Raw genomic sequence first — 19,846 nt, forward strand, 5'->3', positions numbered from 1 at the left:
AAGCTTCAGTGTTTGGAAACATAAATTCTGTTCCCCTAAGCTAAAACTGAGTTATTATTTATCTAAATTTCAAGATGAATGTTATTTTTTCCAAGTGCCCCATGGTAGGATAATAGCTATGCTAGGGAAATAGCAGGGCATAGTCCAAGTAATTTATTTGAGAAATTTATAAAATACATTTGAACTCAAAGAAAAAAAATCAAAATATATACACAAGTAGTACTGTATTAAACAGATCTGCATGCTGGCCAGGATAAAAGGGGGAAAAAACAAAAGCAAAAACAAAGAAGAGAACTAAGAGAACTCACAGTTGATATCCACTGCCTCTATTATGTTTGGTGCCAATCCACTTGAAGGCAGTTCTGTTATGGTAGGAAAACTCTTTTCAAGCAGAAATGCTAAGAATGCTACCCAAGCCATAAGCAATGATTTGAAAAGAGTCAGAGTTCCTAACAGTATCACTGAGCCTTGATTATAGTTATATGATTTGTTTTAGCCAATGGAATGTGAATGGACATAAAATACGCTATGTGTGAGCAGAAGCTTTCACTGAACTTGAGTGGGTCAGTTTGGCCTCTTGTTCCTGTCCTCTACCAGAAGAACAACACATCCCAGATAACGGTACTCCTTCAGCCTGGAGGCTGGAGTGAGAAGACTGGTTGAACAGAGCAATGCAGAGTTGCTGCTGTAAGTGAGAAATAAATGTTTGTGGTTGTAAGCCACTGAAATGTTTTGGTATCTTTAGTTACCACTGCAAATGCTAACTGGAAGAAGGGGTAAAATAATATTTTACTCAGTTAAGCCACAAATTGTTGGTTACTTGCAGCTGAACATAGTCCTAAATAATATATCCATAATATGTACATAAATAAAAGATTATCACTTTACTTACATATGCACTCTCTGGACAGCAATTTACAATGTATCTGAACTGATAGAACTTAGCATCAGAAAATTATAAATGTGAAGGCCTAACGGAAAGGGACCACACAGGGGATAACTTGCAAATGTGTGTGGCCTTGCCCAGAGAAGTATGCAGCATGGATACCAGGGTAGTTACAGGCCTACAAGAGGATAGGAGGTACTTGAGATGGGCTGCTTAAAACAAACTATACCAACAGTTAACAGCCTTTTGTTCATCTCAGGCAACCAAATGTAAAAGGACCAGAAGTAAATTGCTCTTTCCAAACTTTAAAGCATAACAGAAAGAGGTAGAAGAAATTAGTATTCGAAAGGAATGGATACACATTCATGTTTTCTTTTCATGCCAGAGAATAATTAGAAGAAAAGCAAGAGAGCAATATCAAGTGAGTCACTCTAATGCATACTCAATTATCATTTATTGAAAACTTTTTTTCTTAAAAAGAGGCTTTAATTATTTTCCCCACAAAAGTATTCGCTACATTTCCAGTAATTTTATATAGGGATGTTTAGCTTTATAAGCTGATGCTCTGATTCATGCTTCCTCAATATCTCAGTCAGTTGCTCAGTTTCCTTAATATTAGTATCAATGTTCTAGTTACGCTTGAATAGATTAGCTCCCTATCCAGGATTCTTCAGACAATAAGTTGTACCTCCATGTGTCCAGTTGTTCCTGTCAGAAATCTTGAAATAATCCTTGATACCATACTTATTATCTCTAGCCCTCTCCCACTATCAATTCAGCAAAGAATACAAGAGGTTCTACAAGGCATACCCACTTCTATCCACCTCTTTGCATTTCCATGACCAAAATCCTAGCACAAGATACCTTAATATCTTGCCCAACCTACTGTAAACATCTCCTAATTTAAAAATCCCTACTTCCTCTCTGACCTTCTGGTAATGCATTTTAAACAAAGCAGCTCAAGTGATCACTTAAAAGTATCAATCAGTTCACACCACTCTTCTGTTTAAAAATACTTAATGACTTCACATAGGATGTAGAATAAAAATCTTATATTCTTAACTGGGTCAATAAATTCTGAGATGATCTGGTTCATGCCTGTCTCATATTAATGCCAGTCTCTCCTTGCTCCCTAATATTCAGCCACACTGGCCTCTTTCCAACTACACTGCCCTCCAATGCACCACCTTCTTCTGATTTAGAGTCTTTGCATACACCATTTGCCCAGCCTGGAATTCTTTCTCCCTCTCTTTGCCTGGCTAACTCCTATCATCTAAGATGTCTTACTTAAATATCAGTTCATCAGAGATGCTACTTCTCCTGCTCAGATCCCTATTACATTCACTCTCAGTACCTTGGTCTTTTCCTTCGTAGCTCGTATCATAACTTGAAGTTTTATATTCCTAGAGTGATTAGTTGTTTAATGTCTGCCTACCCCGTTAGGCTATAAGTGCCATGAAAACAGGGGTCACATGTGTAATCAGCCTTGTCTAGCACAGGGCATGGCACAGAGTAACAGCACAATAAATATTCAGAATGGATGAATGAATAAATGCATGAACATGGGTAAAATGTATTAAACTGAGAAAATGTTGCAGATTCTAGTAGATTTGGTAGAGTTTTTTATTATAAGTATTGTCCCAACAAGCTACAGAATGAGAAAATATGTATCTCGCTGGTTTCTTCAATTTGTTCACAAATCAGAGGAGCTGCTTCTGTGTTGTATGTACAAGAACGATGGCAGAGTTCTTAGACTTTAGGTGTACCAAAATATGTGTGAACACACAATTATAAACTGAGAAAGTCAAAGTGCTTCAAACATAAAATTTTCTCAATTAGATTGATCTTTGTCTCTTTTAAATATAGCTTTTTAAATTACTAAAATTTTAATTACACATAAAACAGAATACATTTTTTTTATACAGCAGGTTCTTATTAATTACCTATTTTATACATATTAGTGCATATATGTCAAGCCCAATCTCCCAGTTCATCCCACCACCACTCCCCACCCCTCAACAACCGCTTTCCCCCAACTTGGTGTCCATATGTTTGTTCTCTACATCTGTGTCTATATTTCTGCCTTGCAAACTGGTTCATCTGTACCATTTTTCTAGATTCCACATATATGCATTAATATACAATATTTGTTTTTCTCTTTCTGACTTACTTCACTCTGTATGCGGTCTCTAGGTCCATCCACATCTCTACAAATGACCCAATTTTATTCCTTTTTATGGTTGAGTAATATTCCATTGTATATATGTGCTACATCTTCTTTATCCATTCATCTCTCGATGGACATTTAGGCTGGTTCCATGTCTGGGCTATTGTAAATAGTGCTGCAATGAACATTGGGGTGCATGTGTCTGTTTGAATGACAGTCTTCTCTGGGTATATGCCCAGTAGTGGGATTGCTGGGTCATATGGTAATTCTATTCTTAGTTTTTTAAGAAACCTCCATATGGTTCTCCATAATGGCTGTATCAATTTACATTCCTACCAACAGTGCAAGAGGGTTGCTTTTCTCCACACCCTCTCCACCATTTGTTGTTTGTAGATTTTCTGATAATGGCCATTCTGACTGGTGTGAGGGGATACCTCATTGTAGTTGTGATTTGCATTTCTCTAATAATTAGTGATGTTGAGCATCTTTTCATGTGCTTCTTGGCCATCTGTATGTCTTCTCCGGATAGATGTCTATTTAGGACTTCTGCCCATTTTTTGATTGGGTTGTTTGTTTTGTTAACATTCAGCTGCATGAGCTGTTTATATATTTTGGAGATTAATCCTTTGTCCATTGATTAATTTGCAAATATTTTCTCCCATTCTCAGGGATGTCTTTTCATCTTGTTTATAGTTTCTTTTGCTGTGCAAAAGCTTTTAAGTTCCATTAGGTCCCATTTGATTATTTTTGTTTTTATTTCCATTACTCTAGGAGGTAGGTCAAAAAAGATCTTGCTGTGATTTATGTCAAAGAGTGTTCTTCCTGTGTTTTCCTCTAAGAGTTTTATACTATCCGGTCTTACAATTAGATCTTTAATCCATTTGGAATTTATTTTTGTGTATGGTGTTAGGGAGTGTTCTAATTTCATTCTTTTACATGTAGCTGTCCAGTTTTCCCAGCACCACTTATTGAAAAGACTGTCTTTTCTCCATTGTATATCCTTGCCTCCTTTGTCATAGATTAGTTGACCATAGGTGCATGGGTGTATCTCTGGGCTTTCTATCCCATTCCATTGATCTATATTTCTGTTTTTGTGCCAATACCATAGTGTCTTGATTACTGTAGCTTTGTAGTATAGTCTGAAGTCAGGGAGTCTGATTCCTCCAGCTCTGTTTTTTTACCCTCAAGATTGCTTTGGCTATTCAGGGTCATTTGTGTCTCCATGCAAATTTTAAGAATTTTTGTTCTAGTTCTGTAAAAAATGCCATTGGTAATTTGATAGGGAGTGCACTGAATCTGTAGATTGCTTTGTGTAGTATAGTCATTTTAACAATATTGATTCTTCCAATCCAAGAACATGGTATATCTCTCCATTTGTGTCATCTTTGATTTCTTTCATCAGTGTCTTATACTTTTCTGAGTACAGGTCTTTGTCCTACTTAGGTGGGTTTATTCCTATTTATTTTTTTCTTTTTGTTGCAATGGTGAATGGGATTGTTTCCTTAATTTCTCTTTCTGATTTTTTGTTGTTAGTGTATAGGAATATAAGAGATTTCTGTGCATTAATTTTGTATCCTGCAACTTTCCAAATTCATTGATTAGCTCTAATAGTTTTCTGGTAGCATCTTTAGGATTCTCTATGTATGGTAGCATGTCATCTGCAAACAGTGACAGTTTTACTTCTTCTTTTCCCATTTGTATTCCTTTTATTCTTCTTCTTCTCTGATTGCTGTGGCTAGGACTTCCAAAAGTATGCTGAATGATGGTGGCAAGAGTGGATAGCCTTGTCTTCTTCCTGATCTTAGAGGAAATGCTTTCAGTTTTTCACCATTGAGAATGATGTTTGCTGTGGGTTTGTCATATATGGCCTTTATTATGTTGAGGTAGGTTCCCTCTATGCCCACTTTCTGGAGAGTTTTTATCATAAATGGATGTTGAATTTTGTCAAAAGCTTTTTCTGCATCTATTGAGATGATCATATGGTTTTTATTCTTCAATTTGTTAATATGGTCTATCACATTGATCAATTTGTGTATAGTGAAGAATCCTTGCATTCCTGGCATAAATCCCACTTGAGCATGGTGTATGATCCTTTTAATGTGTTATTGGATTCTGTTTGCTAGTATTTTGTTGAGGATTTTTGCGTCTATATTCATCAGTGATATCGGTCTGTAGTTTTCTTTTTTACAGAAATACAGATCAATAGAAAAGGACAGAAAGCCCAGAGTGATGGTGGCCTAGTAGAATGAGTTTGGGAGTGTTCCTTCCTCTGAAATTTTTTGGAAGAGTTTGAGAAGGATGGGTGTTAGCTCTTCTCTAAATGTTTGATAGAAGCCATCTGGTGCTGGACTTTTGTGATGTTGGAAGATTTTTAATCACAGTTTCAATTTCATTAGTTGTGATTGGTCTGTTCATATTTTCCATTTCTTCCTGCTTCAGTTTTGGAAGGTTATATCTTTCTAAGAGTTTGTCCACTTCTTCCAGGTTGTCCATTTTATTGGCATAGAGTTGCTTGTAGTAGTCTCTTATGATGCTTTGTATTTCTGCAGTGTCCATTGCAACTTCTCCTTTTTCATTTCTAATTTTATTGATTTGAGTCCTCTCCCTCTTTTTTCTTGATGAGTCTGGCTAAAAGTTTATCAATTTTGTTTATCTTCTCAAAGAACCAGCTTTTAGTTTTATTGATCTTTGCTAATGTTTTCTTCATTTCTATTTCATTTATTTCTGCTCTGATTTTTATGATTTCTTTCCTTCTACTAACTTGGGGTTTTGTTTGTTTTTCTTTCTGTAGTTCCTTTAGGTGTAAGGTTAAATTTTTCTTATTTCTTGAGGTAGGATTGTATTGCTATAAACTTCCCTCTTAGAACTGCTTTTGCTACATCCCATAGGTTTTGGATCATCGTGTTTTCATTGTCATTTGTCTCTAGGTATTTTTTTATTTCATTTTTTATTTCTTCAGTGATCTCTTGGGTACTTAGGAATTATTCTTAACCTCCATGTGTTTGTGTTTTTTACATTTTTTTCCCTGTAATTGATTTTTAATTTCATAGCGTTGTGGTCGGGAAAGATGCTTTATATGATTTCAATTTTCTTAAATTTACCAAGGCTTGATTTGTAACCCAAGATGTGATCTATCCTGGAGAATCTTCTGTGTGTACTTGAGAAGGAGGTGTAATCTGCTGTTTTTGGATGGAATGTCCTATATCTCAATTAAATCTATCTGGTCTATTGTGTCATCTAAAGCTTGTGTTTCCTTATTAATTTTCTGTTTGGATGATCTGTCCATTGGTGTAAGTGAGGTGTTAAAGTCCCCCAGTATTATTGTGTTACTGTCGATTTCCTCTTTTATAGCTGTTAGCATTTGCTTTATGTATTGAGGTACTCCTATGTTAGGTACATATATATTTTTAATTGTTATATCTTCTCCTTGGATTGATCCATTGATCATTATGTAGTGTCCTTCCTTGTCTCTTGTAACTGTCTTATTTTAAAGCCTTTTATCTGATATGAGTATTGCTACCCCAGCTTTCTTTTGATTTCCATTTGTATGGAATCTCTTTTTCCATCCCCTCACTTTCAGTCTGTATGTGTCCCTAGGTCTGAAGTGGGTCTCTTGTAGACAGAATATAAATGGGAATTGAATACAATTTTATATTAAACTGTAAACTAGAGGTATGTCCATAAAACAGCCCTGTAATTGTGACACCATAAACTGGACATCAGGATTCTTTCACTAGAATTTCACTCAGTGAATTTGAAAGGAAGGAAAGTCTAGGTTACCTTGAGTAACAAACACTCCCCCAAATCTTAACACAATACATTCACTCTTGCTCATGCTACATGTTGAAAGGGATGACTTTATTTAATGTAATTGTTCAGGGGCCAGGCTGATGGAGGTCCCATCATGACAAATGTGTCTGTAATTGCTGTATCAGGAGAAGAGCAAATAGTGCACTAGGTCATAAATACTTCTACTCAAGAGATACTCCTCACTTTTAGCTCCTATTGCATTGGCCAAATTAAGTCACATGTCAGCCTAACTGCAAAGAGGGACTGGGGACTTAAATCCTATGATGTTCTCAAAAAGGAAAGAGAAGAAGAAATCCAGAGGAACCACACTAAAAGCTGCCAGAGTCAGAGACATTCAGAGGCATAAATGAAACCATTCATTCACACAACATGCATTTTTTCTGCACTATGCTGTGAACTAGTATGCTAGGAATAAAAATCAAGTGAGCCGCTATACATGTGCTAGTTTTGGAGACAACCACTTAAACAATTATTTAAGGATGTTAAGAATGATACATATTCACATTTTGAAGAATCCCCAAAAGATCAACTTACAGTGATCTTGGGTGATCACACAAATCACACAATTTAAAGCTTTGATCTTTTTTAAAAATATAATCAAAGCACTCTAAAGTTTCATTAAAGTATATTAATAGTCATATATATTTCATTTAACTAAGCAGTCTAAAAAGAATGTACCAACTTAACAGTGATCTTTACTCAGCTTAAGGGTAAATTTCTCACATGTCTCAGATCCAGAAGAGAGTGTAAAACCTTTCAAGTAACATCATAGGGTTTTTTGTTGCCTTCCTTCTCAGTGTAAATACTGGAAGCTATTATATTACTTTTTATAATGTGAGCCCATCAGACTATAATTCTTGACTCTCAATAAAATGTCCTACTTTTTATACCAAAAATATACTATTTTATCCATTGTTAAACAAAAATATTAAAAATATTAAGTGACATTTAAGACAAGAAAATATTCATCCATATTTCCAGAATCCAAATTCAATTTTCTTTTTTCTGCATTCCTATCTATCTTTCATACATTATCATACAAAGAAATTCTATTTGGAAAAAGGAGAAGAAGATTAAGAATATATTCCATTCTAAAAATCGTGGATAACTTTACACATGCAAAGAAGACATGTACCCTTGAGCTTTGGGGCTGTCCTGGTCACATGCAGAGCCAAAAGGGGTGACAAGTGCATCCCCAAGACTGTGTGCAAAGAGACTGATGTTATTCCACTAGCAGTCACTATTACACCATGTATTCACAGCTGAATTTATGCTAATTAACAAAGAGTAGAGAAGATATATACCTTGCCAACTGTTCCAGGAGACAAGGGCCCTTGGCCTGGCTCAGAGGGTGTATTTAGGATAGGATGCATAGAGAATGTACCTAGGACTAAGAGCTTGACATATATACAATTATATTTAGGAAAAGCAGACATTAAACACTGTATGTACAAACCATGCTTTAACATTTTACTCACCATCACATTTTAGACTTTAAGATAAGTGCATTCTCAATTACCCATCTTCCTAGTTTTTCCAATATATTTTCGTAAATGAGCATGTACCCCATCTGTTAATTCATATATTTATTAACTATTAATAACTATATTTAGTAACTATATTAATAACTATATTTACGAATAAAGCTTATTTTCTTCATAATTTTTATATAGAAAATAAATATACATTGCAGTTCTAGTAGTTTCTGTACCAAAGTACAAAGAATACATCACCTTTGCACCTTTCCCCTTGTTCATATCCCACTTTGGTATCCACTATGTTTGAGTTTCAGCAGCTTGCTTTTATTCTGCAGGAAGTAAACTTTAGTTATATCGAGATAGAAAAAGCAAGTAAGCAAGTAAATAAGCAAGCTAACAAGCAAGGAAGCAAATGCAAAAAATCCCTTACTCCTTGTAGTACCTGTCTAACGTCTCTTTAAATAGCATTAGATAATTTGAAAGACAAAACAAGCATTATTATGGAGGTAATTCAAACCCTGGACCGGTAAAGGTTGACATCTTGTCTTACCTTTAACACCTAGTCTTAGGACATTCAGATTTTGTCATATAAAATGGTATGTGGGATTATATTCACAGATACAGAAATATGTTCCATTCTATCACACCCACGAGTCCCAGAACAGTACACTGAAAGCTGGCATGAATAAGAACCATTCCACAAATGAAAAGCAGAGCTAACGTTCTGATATGTAATGAACTAATTTAGTCACCATATTTTTTTCTTCAATTTTAAACATTATGCTACACTAAGAAGTTTTCATTTTTCCTTTAAAAATGGTTATGATATGTGGCTATGCAGGTAGTCTTGTTAAGTAAATACTTTTGTGTGTAGATATTTCTGTATGCCATTATTTATAAGCCAAATACATATTTTAAGAGATGTACATCATCATTTCAAAAATGTTTTATAATTGTTGCTAATATGTTTTGGTAGTAGGTTAGAAAACATCTTGTCTTAAGTTTCCCAGTAACTGAAGATTCTAGATAAAATGTATTCAGAATTTCAGCATTAGAGAAAACGTTAAATGAGAAACATTTGTTTCAATTTGTCTCATGAAAGAACAGAGAATTCCCTTCTTTAAAGTCATAACAGTCATAACATAACAGATAAGTAAGTAGGTATTTAGCAGTAAGAGGAAATTTATTATTTCAAAGGACCCTCCAAAATATAACTTTGTAATGCAAAAAAAAATTAACAGAAATGAGTATGTTTTTAGAAATTTCAACTATATCATATTTTATTTTCCTGATAAAAATGTTTTCCTAATCAATATTCAAGGCAATATTTTATAGAAAGGTCTAACCTCACTTTAAATAATTCTTGTTTTCTGGTAAGAAAAATCATTGATTATCCTTAATGAAATTAGCAAATTCAGAAGAAAATTCATTTATTTAAAAGGAATTGAACTTTTCTCCATCATCTAATATGTAGTTGGCATTATTCTAAATAGATCAATAATTTAAAAGAACATTTTAATTTTCATTAAAAAGGCTGTAGTATCCAAACTTAGAATACTTTAATATTAGTGAAATTAATTCCATATTTCTTAAATAATGGTACCTTTTTAAAAATCGAATACTTAACAGATGGCAAATTTATAGAATTAAACTGCCTAGATAGTCAAATCAAAGTGGAAAGATAAGGCAATTGTCCAAAGATCTTAGGCTAAATAAAAACTCAGGCCAAAATTCAAGCCAAAAATGAAATGAGAAAGAAATGTATTTTGGGTGGGTCATCATGTTGGCTGACTTCATTAACTGAATTTAGTAGACTAAGGTTTTCATCCTTATTTCCCTTTGCTAAGGTGTAAAATTTCCGGAAGTTCCAAGGATGTGGTTTTAGTGGCCGAGGTTGGAAGCCAAGAGATCTGGTTCTATTTATGTTTCTCTCACTAACAGATGCGTGACCTTGTACAAGAAAGCACCCTTATCTGGGCTTAGTTTCCTCTTTTGTAAAATAAGACCCTCTAAAGTCTTTTAACTCTCAGAAATGTTATGAACTTATGAAATAGTAAGATGACAGCTATGTGAGAGTATGTATTATAAAACAGAGCAATTACAGCTGTATGTGTATGTGTGTGGTATGCTCAATGTTCAACAATATGGTATTACCCTAAGGATATTGCTAATATTTAACAATCACTCGAAGTTTAAATAGGTATTTGATTTAATTATAATAGCTTTTATAATTGTCTTAAGAAATTAATCACACTTGAAGTAGGGAAGAAAATTTTTTTCATGTCTTGTGTTACACCAACTCAGAATAACACCGGAATAAATATTCAATGTGATGCCAGCGCTAAGAATATGTGGTCAGAGGTACATCTCCATTCTAATGACTCTGTAAGATGCCTACTCATGGTAAGAACTGCAATGGTGAATGCATTAGATGCAGAAAACCTAATCAGTTAATATTCAAGAAGTCTAATTATTTGCACTTTTAAATTATTTTAGTTACACCATTTGTGTCACATTAATTCTTCAAATTCAGCTGACACATTTTAGCTTTGTATCCATTACTCACCTTTTTAGTACAGCAAAGGTCTTCATAACATTTAGGCACTATCTCAGTAAGGTTCATTTCTTGCCTCTCCTTCCATTACCAAATAATTTGATAATGCAGACAGCCATCTATAAAATATTTTGCCACTACACAAACCTATATTTATCTCTTTTAGTATAATAATAGCATAAAAGCCTGTAATTTTTTTTCTTGGGGAATTAAATCAAATGCTCTCTTAGACTGTTTTACCCATCTTTTCCTCTGCTAGCTCTGTATTCCACAGTACCACCTCCTTCTCTTTCTCCCTGTGAAAATCTCATAATGATAGTACTTACACTATCAGTATTTTTCTTTTCAGGTCACCTACCTCTTTTGTTTAACTGAAACCTACAGCATCTCACTTGTTCTCATACTATTTTACCTCTTGAAGAGCACAAAATTTAATTCTCTCCATCTGAACATACACACACACACACACACACACACACCACACACTTACACATATATCCTGCCATTCTCTTGCTCTTAACAAATTTGTTATGCTACCACCTTGGGCCTGGGATCACCATCACCTGAGGTTAAACATGCTCTCAACCTACTGAACTTCATGTAGAGTAAAAGTACCCTGGCACAACTGAAGAAACTGCATCTTTAAGAAGTCAGTAAATGAAGTCTTTAAACAATGTTAAGCATCTATGCTAGTGTTAAAATATTTAAATAGATCATGTCAATGCTAATATAAATTTCACTACTTCATCTCTGGTAACTACTATTGCTTTCATGTTTATTAAAGTGAAATAATATTTTTCTACAGAGATTTTAAGTAATTTATCAAGCAGTGAACAGTACAGTGAAAGTGAGTATATGCAGGAAATCCTTTGGGTTATTAAATTTATTTAATAATTTTTCCATGTGTCATTGAATGACAAATGATAATTTTTCTGTTATGGTTAAGAATTTACATAGCATATATGATACCTCTCCAGAGGTTTATATATCAAATCACAATTTCAAAGTAGATATGACAGCTATTGACTCAAAATTGCTTTACTGAAAACTTCCTTAATGTACTTTTATATGACAGATTCTAATAGTTTATTAAATGTTTCTGTCATGAATTAATTATGCCAGGAAGATAAGCAGCAGTATCTTCTGTACCAATATTAAATGGTGGTCACAAAAGTAATATGGTGCATTATTGCCAAATATGTTGATCACTTTGAAAAGTTGTTTCAAAATATTAAGTTTTTTTAATTCATTAGGAAATAATTCAATGATCTACAGATTTCTGTCATCTAACAAGCAACAATTTTTGCCTGTGAAGGAGAAGGCATAGTATGGAGAAAATGGTACAGAAGCCAAATCTGGGTTTAAATCATCACCTTGTAGCTATGTGACATGCACGTATCACTTCTGTCTTTGAACCTAAATTTTCTAATCTTTCAAATGGTGAGAATAATGCTTCTTAAAGGATTATTTTGAAATAAGGCACCTGAGTCATGGTAGGTCTTTAGGAGCTGGTAGCTGTTACTATAATTATGCACTATGGTAAGAAAAGCCAGATGACAAGGGATGGTTCCTGACCACAAAAGGTCAAGAATTTTAAGCATATCACTTAATTCCAAGATAGGAAATAAACACATTTAACTATTTAAATGGCATACCTTAAAAACATACTATGCCATCACGACATATAACCACACACACACACACACACACACACACACACACACATACACATTACTATAGAAAACCTCATTTGTACCAAAAAGTTTATATTGCACTCTTCTAAAATGTACCATTTTGTCTTATTATTTGCTATGTACTAAAATTATAAATTAGCAATTATTACTACTTCTATTTTATAGCATTAAAAGAGGCTGGTTTGTATTACCAGGATCACATGTTAATTCTGAAAGTACCTATGGTTTTCTTAATCCTCTTTCACTACCTCAGGATAATTCACTAGAGTATTTTCTATAAAAACATGGATATTTCTAATGATTCAAGCCCTATTCACAAAACCTGGCTAAAAACTTCATAAAGGAAAAATATTACTGTTTTGTGGCCATCATTTTTCAAACATTGTTGCTTTATAGTACCACTTTGAAATTTGAGTTTTCATTGACAATTCATGAATCAGTATTTTAACATATATACAAAACCTACCATCTAGGCATCTCCTTTCTGATTTTGTGGTTACTCAGAGTAGAATTTAATAGCTACACTATATGGTCAAATTGCTATTTTAATCTTAAAATTCCAATTTTTAATCCTGAGACATTAAAAACCCTCCACTGAATACTGATGTAGTAAACAGCTTCAAAGTAAAAATGTCAAGGTTCTCAGAAGATCCTAGAATCATCTTCTATATGTCCTTCCTTGAAGATATGAATTACTTAATGGTCATTTGGCTTGGCACAAACTAAAGGTCTGTTTTGTGTCACAGATGTGAATTAACGTTTCCCCCAAAGCCATCTTGCCAATTCACGTGACTGACTAGACCCAGCCAAAACAGAATATGGATGATACACTACAAAGCAGCCATTCTTACTGGAGTGACCAAAGTACTCCAAGTAATGTCTTTTATTGGTTATGTTGTTGTTATAATTATTATACTCAGTGAATAGCATATATTCTCTAATGAAGAATTTTCCAAAAATTATGAAATAATTTATGTGAAGGAAAAAGAATGGAATATGGATCCAGAAATAACTCAGATGATAATTTATCAATAGTTGGTTACTCTTTGTGCACTCTGTTAATTTGGATATGAAATGAAATTATAATATCATGGAATGAGGGATCCAGCCTTACACTGGGACAACAGTCAGCAGAAGATAAAATTATAGTAAAAATAGCTGTAATTTTGATACATCAATGAAAACATAACTTATCTTCAAATTTTCAACTGTTTTATTTATTTTTCAACTATTTTTAAAAGGTGGATATTTTAAGTCATGATTAAAGAAACTAGGTTTTTATATCAAGTATTACCATGTACTATGAACTGCAAATGAGAGAGATCTAAGAAATACCCCTGAGAATTAACACCATGTGGATAATACAGTCACTTAATGATTTAATAATTGATAAAAATTCATAGTGATATTAATCTATATCTTTGCAATTTTTTTTAATCAAAAGCACACAAAAATACAGATGCACAAAAGCACTTTAAGCTATGTTCTATATTTTATAGAGGAAGCAGAAAAAGTAAAAGCTTACAAACAAAAGTGGAATGAGATTTTAATTAAGAAAATTTTAATGCCAGACTAAAGCAGCACTAAAATTCGGAATAAAACATGGCTACTGTAACTGAAGCAGGTTTATTTCTTTAAGAAGTGCTTTCTAATTCTGAAGCTGCATATGTGCAGGCACACGTGATGGGAAATGTAAGGGTTGCCATGGTAAGTACACATCTTTTCTTGGGCAGTCAAGTATTTTTAAAACTGTATAAAGAACTCTCACTTCATAATATGTCATGGAAATTGACTCTGCTTTCCTTACCAACACATATTAGTATGATGCAATGCAGCACAGGACAGAAATAGCCCACATTTCTAAAAACTTCAGCCCATTAAGATCGCTTATAAAACATGGAGTGAAAATGAAATAAGAAATCTCCAAGTCAGGAAACTAATTAAATGGTGGGTCTAGAACACGTTCTACCTCCATTAAATTAATAAATAATCACACCCCAGGACATTCCACATGCCTGATACACTCCCCGGGAGTCCGAAACGCAAACAGCGCTAAACACCACCCTCAATATACTTTAGTCATATGACTTACTTTTAAGGAAAATTAAAATCATTCCTACAGCCCTACTTTCTCATTCTTTCCCGGTGCGATGAATGGTTTCCAAGAAGCAGGGATGTGACTCTTATCTACTGTCTTTTGCACAAAATCTCGTGGTACTTCTCTTAAGAGTCTGTGAAGTCAGTTCAAGACGCTTGGATGGAGGCGTGACACTTGGACTGGGGAGGTGGCAGAATCTGTTGAGAAACGCAGCAGGTTCTGAGGCGCTAGAGAACCCACGTGTGCAGGGGCTGGAGAACTTTTCCGCCACGTCTCCCGGAAGGAATGCCTCACTTTTAAATAGGGTCTAGCTGGGGCGAGGGGTGGGGGTGGGTGGAGGGTGGGCAGTAAAAGAGGAGAGGTGGGCGGCAGAGCAGAAGGTTCAAACCCTTCAGAGGTATCTACTCGTGCTTCTCCACATTCTATACTCGCCCCCTTCAACTTTATTATTTTTCCTTCTTAAAGGAGGACTTAAGCAACAGGGATGCCGAGCATCTCATAGGCTCAGCCTGGAACAAAGAAAATCGAGTTCCTAATACTGTATTGCTCCTGTTGGAGATCACGTGTCCTGCTTTCACTGGAATGCACTCTTCTCGCCCACGCTATAAAATCTCTACTGTGCTTAGAAATTTTACCCAGGTTAAAATATGCTCACATACAAATTGCTTTTCATCTACCAAGAGAACCACATTTCAATGTAGACAGGTACACATCTTTACGTGGTGACCCAGTTACCACTGCAGGTAAATTCAGAAGTGTATTGGGAAAGTAATGGAAAAGAGCAGGTGGAGGACCTTTTATATCTCACTGAGCGTACCCCCCCTACCCCCCATACACACACCTTTTCTAATTTCTTTTGAAGGACAACTTTGAAAGGAACGTGGGAGTCGTGGGAGTCTCAGATGGTTCCTTCCTGAAGCCGATTCCCGGGAGTTGTGAAAGTGACCCTTCCCTTCTCTGCCTGGCGCTGCGCCCTCTCGCCCAGCCCGCTCGCTTTGTGACTTGATGGGGAGGAGACAGTGAGGGAGAGGGCGGAGGCGGGTCCTTTATGCAGCCCTGATGGGCAAGAAGTAGTATAATGAAGCAATTCTGCAGCCATCTCCGTTATTATTAAGTCACATTCTTTTTAAAGGCATTCTGTACAAGCCGCATTCCCTCACCCCCATTCTTGACTCTGCAAACTGTAAGGCAGGACACCCTGTGGCAGCCAATTGAGTTGTCCGTGAGCTAAGGTGCTATGGTTATCGTAATGTTAATGTGCTTCCCTCCCTCTTTCCACGTAGGATCTGAAACTAGTCCTGCATCATTAATGACTCTAAGAGGAGGATGCTAGATGCTGAAGGGGGCTCAGCACTGGGATTGGGAATAGAGCTGGCTCACCAGCTTCGCCGTGCAACACAAAGAAGATGTGTGGGTAGGAGTTGTCTAGCTTAGGGGGAAGGAGACAACGCTTTTCCTGACTCCCAGGGAGAAAGCTTTCGCTCCATCGCTCCCCCAGTTCTTTCGGTCTTCCAGTCTTTCATACTCCTTCTTCCCCTTCATCCCCTCCCCAAAACCCCACCCGTTCCCTTCAATCCCCAAAGGCATAAAGATTTTCTAATTGTATTTTTCAAATAAATAGACATCAAACAGGAATACTACAGCTTCTAAGATAAAGGGACAAACGCGACCTGCCACAAGTGTGTGTGTGTGTGTGTGTGTGTGTGTGAGAGAGAGAGAGAGAGAGAGAGAGAGAGAGAGAGAGAGAGAATATCAAACGAGCGCTTCATCCTTCAGACACCTCCAGGAAAAAACTGACTGGAGATACCCAAGATAATAAAGAACTAAGATCAATCTCAGCTCAACCAACGGTCCCAGCACCAGCACCCCAATCTAGCTCTTTACCTTTCCCTTTTGCAATATGTAACCCTTTAAGTTCAGCCCAGGCCGCTCGGCGCTCCCCTGCACCCGCACAGCTAGCACCCCATTCTAAATGCCCCGCAACCTACCACCTCCCCGCCGCCTCCGCGGGCGACCGCGCAAGCAGCTCCCAGAGGGCGCTGAAGGCTCCGGTCCTCCCACCCCCGCCCCCGTCGGCCACCCGGGTCCCACACCTCGGGCGCTGTGGCTGTCGCGGCGAGGCCCCCGCAACCCCCTTGGCCACAGAGCGATAGTGTCCTACTCACATCGCCGGCGGGAGAAACTGCCCATGAGGTTCCGGAGAGAGTGAATCGTGCAGCTGCCAAGGGTTATTCCTTAAAGTGTTCGGGGGTCCGCTGTGGAGTGGGCACGAGGGTCCTCGGAGGAGAGGAGCGGTGAAGGAGGAGAAGAGGAGAAAGAGGGGATTCCAGGCAGGTGCCACGTTAGACCATGATTCCCGTGCCCTTCAGGTGGACACCTGGAGCGGTTCCGGCGGGAAGCAGCCGAGGGGAAGCCCGAAGCGCTGGCGGGGGAGGCAGGAGCGCATCCACTGCCCAGCTTCCGCCTGCCCTGCGCGCCGCGCTAGCGACCGCAGCAGAAGAGGCAGCGGCGGTGGCGGAGGCGCAGCTCCCTCCCCACCCCCAGAAGGCTCCACAGACAATGAATCCTGGGCGGAGAAGATCCGAGCAGAAAAGGCGAATCTTGCACCCAACTCCGTAACACCCCCTGCCCGCTGCCGCGCCTCTCCTGGGCGAGGATCCCCGGGGACCGGGGCGCAGCGGGCGGTTCGGAGGGGCAGTGCGCTCCCGCGGCTGCAGGCGGCGGCCGAGTGGGCGATTGCAGGTCCCTCCGGCGAGAACCCGCTGCCCAGGGGCTGAGTGTCCGTAGCTTCGAGCCCAGGGTTCGCCCGGAGTGGGGTCCTCCTCGGTGCAGTGGCTCGGTGAACAGGTGCCAGGATTGGCAGGCGAGGAGGCGCTGCTCCTGGCTCTTGGCTGTGTCTCCGTGCTCTCCCCGCCCCCTCTCTTTTTTCCCACCCCCTTTTCCGACGACACCAGCTGCAGCTGCTTCAAAGTGTAAAAAATGTCAAGGAGATTTTCCAGCAATAGGGGAGGGGGTGACCACGTTCACAGCCCTCGGCCTTTTTTTGAGATCCTCGCCTGTCCCTCTGACCTCCACTCGGGCTTCCCCAAATTGTGAGAAGAAAAATCCCAGTCCGGCGGAGAATTGAAATGGTCGCCTTCTCCCGGCTCCGGCACAGGCTGTTGTTAGAGAACGGGACAACAGGCCGAGCTCTCTGGGTTCTTTCAGTCGCCCGCCGTGCGCCAGGCAGGTGCCCGAGGCACGGCGCCGGGCAGCGCTGGGCCGCCGGTTCCTCCCGTTGCCGGACCGGCCCGTGGCGCTCGGGCGGCGCGGCGTCCTGCAGCGCGGGCGACTCCGCCGCACCAGCGCCCCCGGGCCTCTGCGCCTTCCAGAGCTCCCCTGCACCCGCACCGGCTCGCTGCGCTCGTGGCTCCGCAGGCTGCCGCTCCTGCTATCTCAGCAAAGAGGCGGCCGGGAGCGCCTCCTCGGGGTTTCCTCCCCCGCCCGTCTTTCCCGCTGCAGGTTGTTGTCTGCCAAGGAGAAAAGTCTCTGCTAGCGGGTCGGTCGCTTCACGTCAGTCAAGGCAACGACCTTTGTGCCTGCTCTCACGTTCCCTTCTCTTTCTGGGGCCAGGGTTGCTGCCCTGGGAGTGCGCAAAATAAGAAGGGGTTTTCTAACTATCCTTCATGTTTTCACCGCCACGCCTCCTGCCATGAACACACACTCTCACACTCATATGCTTCCTCACGTAAAAGCACACACAGACACTTTATTCTCTCACACTTGTCTTTAAACTCTCATAAGCAGCAATATGTTAAGAAACATATTGACGAAGCTGGTACTATATTTAGACTTCTCTTTTATTCTCTAAACCCACTGGGTCAATTCTCTCTTTAAAATAAGATTTATTATCCTGGAATCACCTATTTTTTTTCTTTTCCTGGAATATAGGTTATAGGCTTTTTGTTTCCTCATTATAAGAAAGGATTTCCCTTTAGTTCTCTACATCGCTAATACAGGCAGATGTCATGGTATTCATTTGCCACTCTGGGGTGGATGCAAACTCACAGTTTACTAAAAAGAAAATGCATTTGCTCATATTCTTGGATTTGCAATGCTAAAATCATCAAGGTAAAAAATTATCTTTTCTGGCTGCTAGGGATTGTCTAGGAAGAGACTTTGGAGATTGACACCTAATCTGCAGAGTACCAAGAATGATTATTTTCCACTTTACCTGGGCCATGAAAGTGGGCTGACTTTTAAGGATAACTTCCCAGTATATCATATTATTTGCATGTAAAAGGAAAGAGGAATGAGAGCATATTTTGAAAATCCAGATCATTTTAAAAGTGTGTTATAAAACACCACTGAGAAAGGGTTCTGAAACGGCAAGGAGATGAAAAAAAAAATTTTTTTTAAGGACAAATTTTGAATTGACCTCTGTGGAGCTCTATTTTTTTCACCCATGGTTTTGTCCTTGTAAACATTTGCCACATCTTAGTGTCTCAGCTGGATGGAGTGATATGAAAAATTTTAGGTACTGATTGAAAACCTAAAAAAAGCATAACCTCGCACAACAGTTATACAATTGTAGCAATTCTTTACAGGCCTCCAGTTCTTTTGGATACAGTTTACACAGAACTTTCACATATATTCTTTTATTTAATCCTTTCCTAAAACTATTTGGTGGGTAACGTTTTCCACACTTATAGGAAGGGCACAAGGCTCATCTCAGAAACGTACCCAATTGCCGTGTATTTGAACTCAGAATTTCTTATTTTAACTCCAGGATTCATTCCCTTTTACCAAAATATTTGACCAAAAAAAAAAATTTGTATGTAAAATCACAGCCAATTATGAGGAAACTGCAGATCATTGCAAACAGGTAACACACCTACCAATGAACTTACATCCCAGGTGTTCAGTGGAACTTTCCTAAATGAAAACAAAATTGTTCCCTTCTAATGGAGAGAAAGATATTTTTTTGGAACCCCAAATTAAAAATTGATGATGCCCCTGTAATATATTTCAAACCATACGCCCTCCTTTCCTCTTTGTCATATCCTAGAACCTTGATTTCAGACTATAGAGGTCCAAATGGATAAAATATTTTAAATATGTGTAGGTGTGATGCAGTGCCTATGGGTTTTTAACAAACATGATTTTAGCATGAAAAAAAA

The 19,846-nt window shown here is 38.2% G+C and overlaps 1 protein-coding gene across 3 annotated transcripts in view; it reads right to left on the reverse strand.

Annotated features, from left to right (window-relative positions):
• Window positions 1-18,272, reverse strand: part of LRRC7 (leucine rich repeat containing 7) — a 499,978-nt gene extending 481,706 nt beyond the window's left edge. For 2 of the 3 annotated variants that reach the window (XM_029228811.1, XM_029228812.1), the window contains exon 1: window positions 16,853-17,548. In XM_029228811.1, the coding sequence (XP_029084644.1) occupies window positions 16,853-16,854 (2 nt within the window). In that variant the 5' untranslated portion in view covers window positions 16,855-17,548. Of the gene's footprint in view, window positions 1-16,852 lie in introns of all 3 variants that reach the window. The other variant, XM_029228809.1, reaches the window with a different exon arrangement.
• Window positions 18,273-19,846: the final 1,574 nt, after the last annotated feature.

This window comes from Monodon monoceros, unplaced genomic scaffold (assembly GCF_005190385.1).
Source record: "Monodon monoceros isolate NGI ecotype Baffin Bay Population unplaced genomic scaffold, NGI_Narwhal_1 Super_Scaffold_18, whole genome shotgun sequence".
Taxonomy (NCBI): Eukaryota; Metazoa; Chordata; class Mammalia; order Artiodactyla; family Monodontidae; genus Monodon; species Monodon monoceros.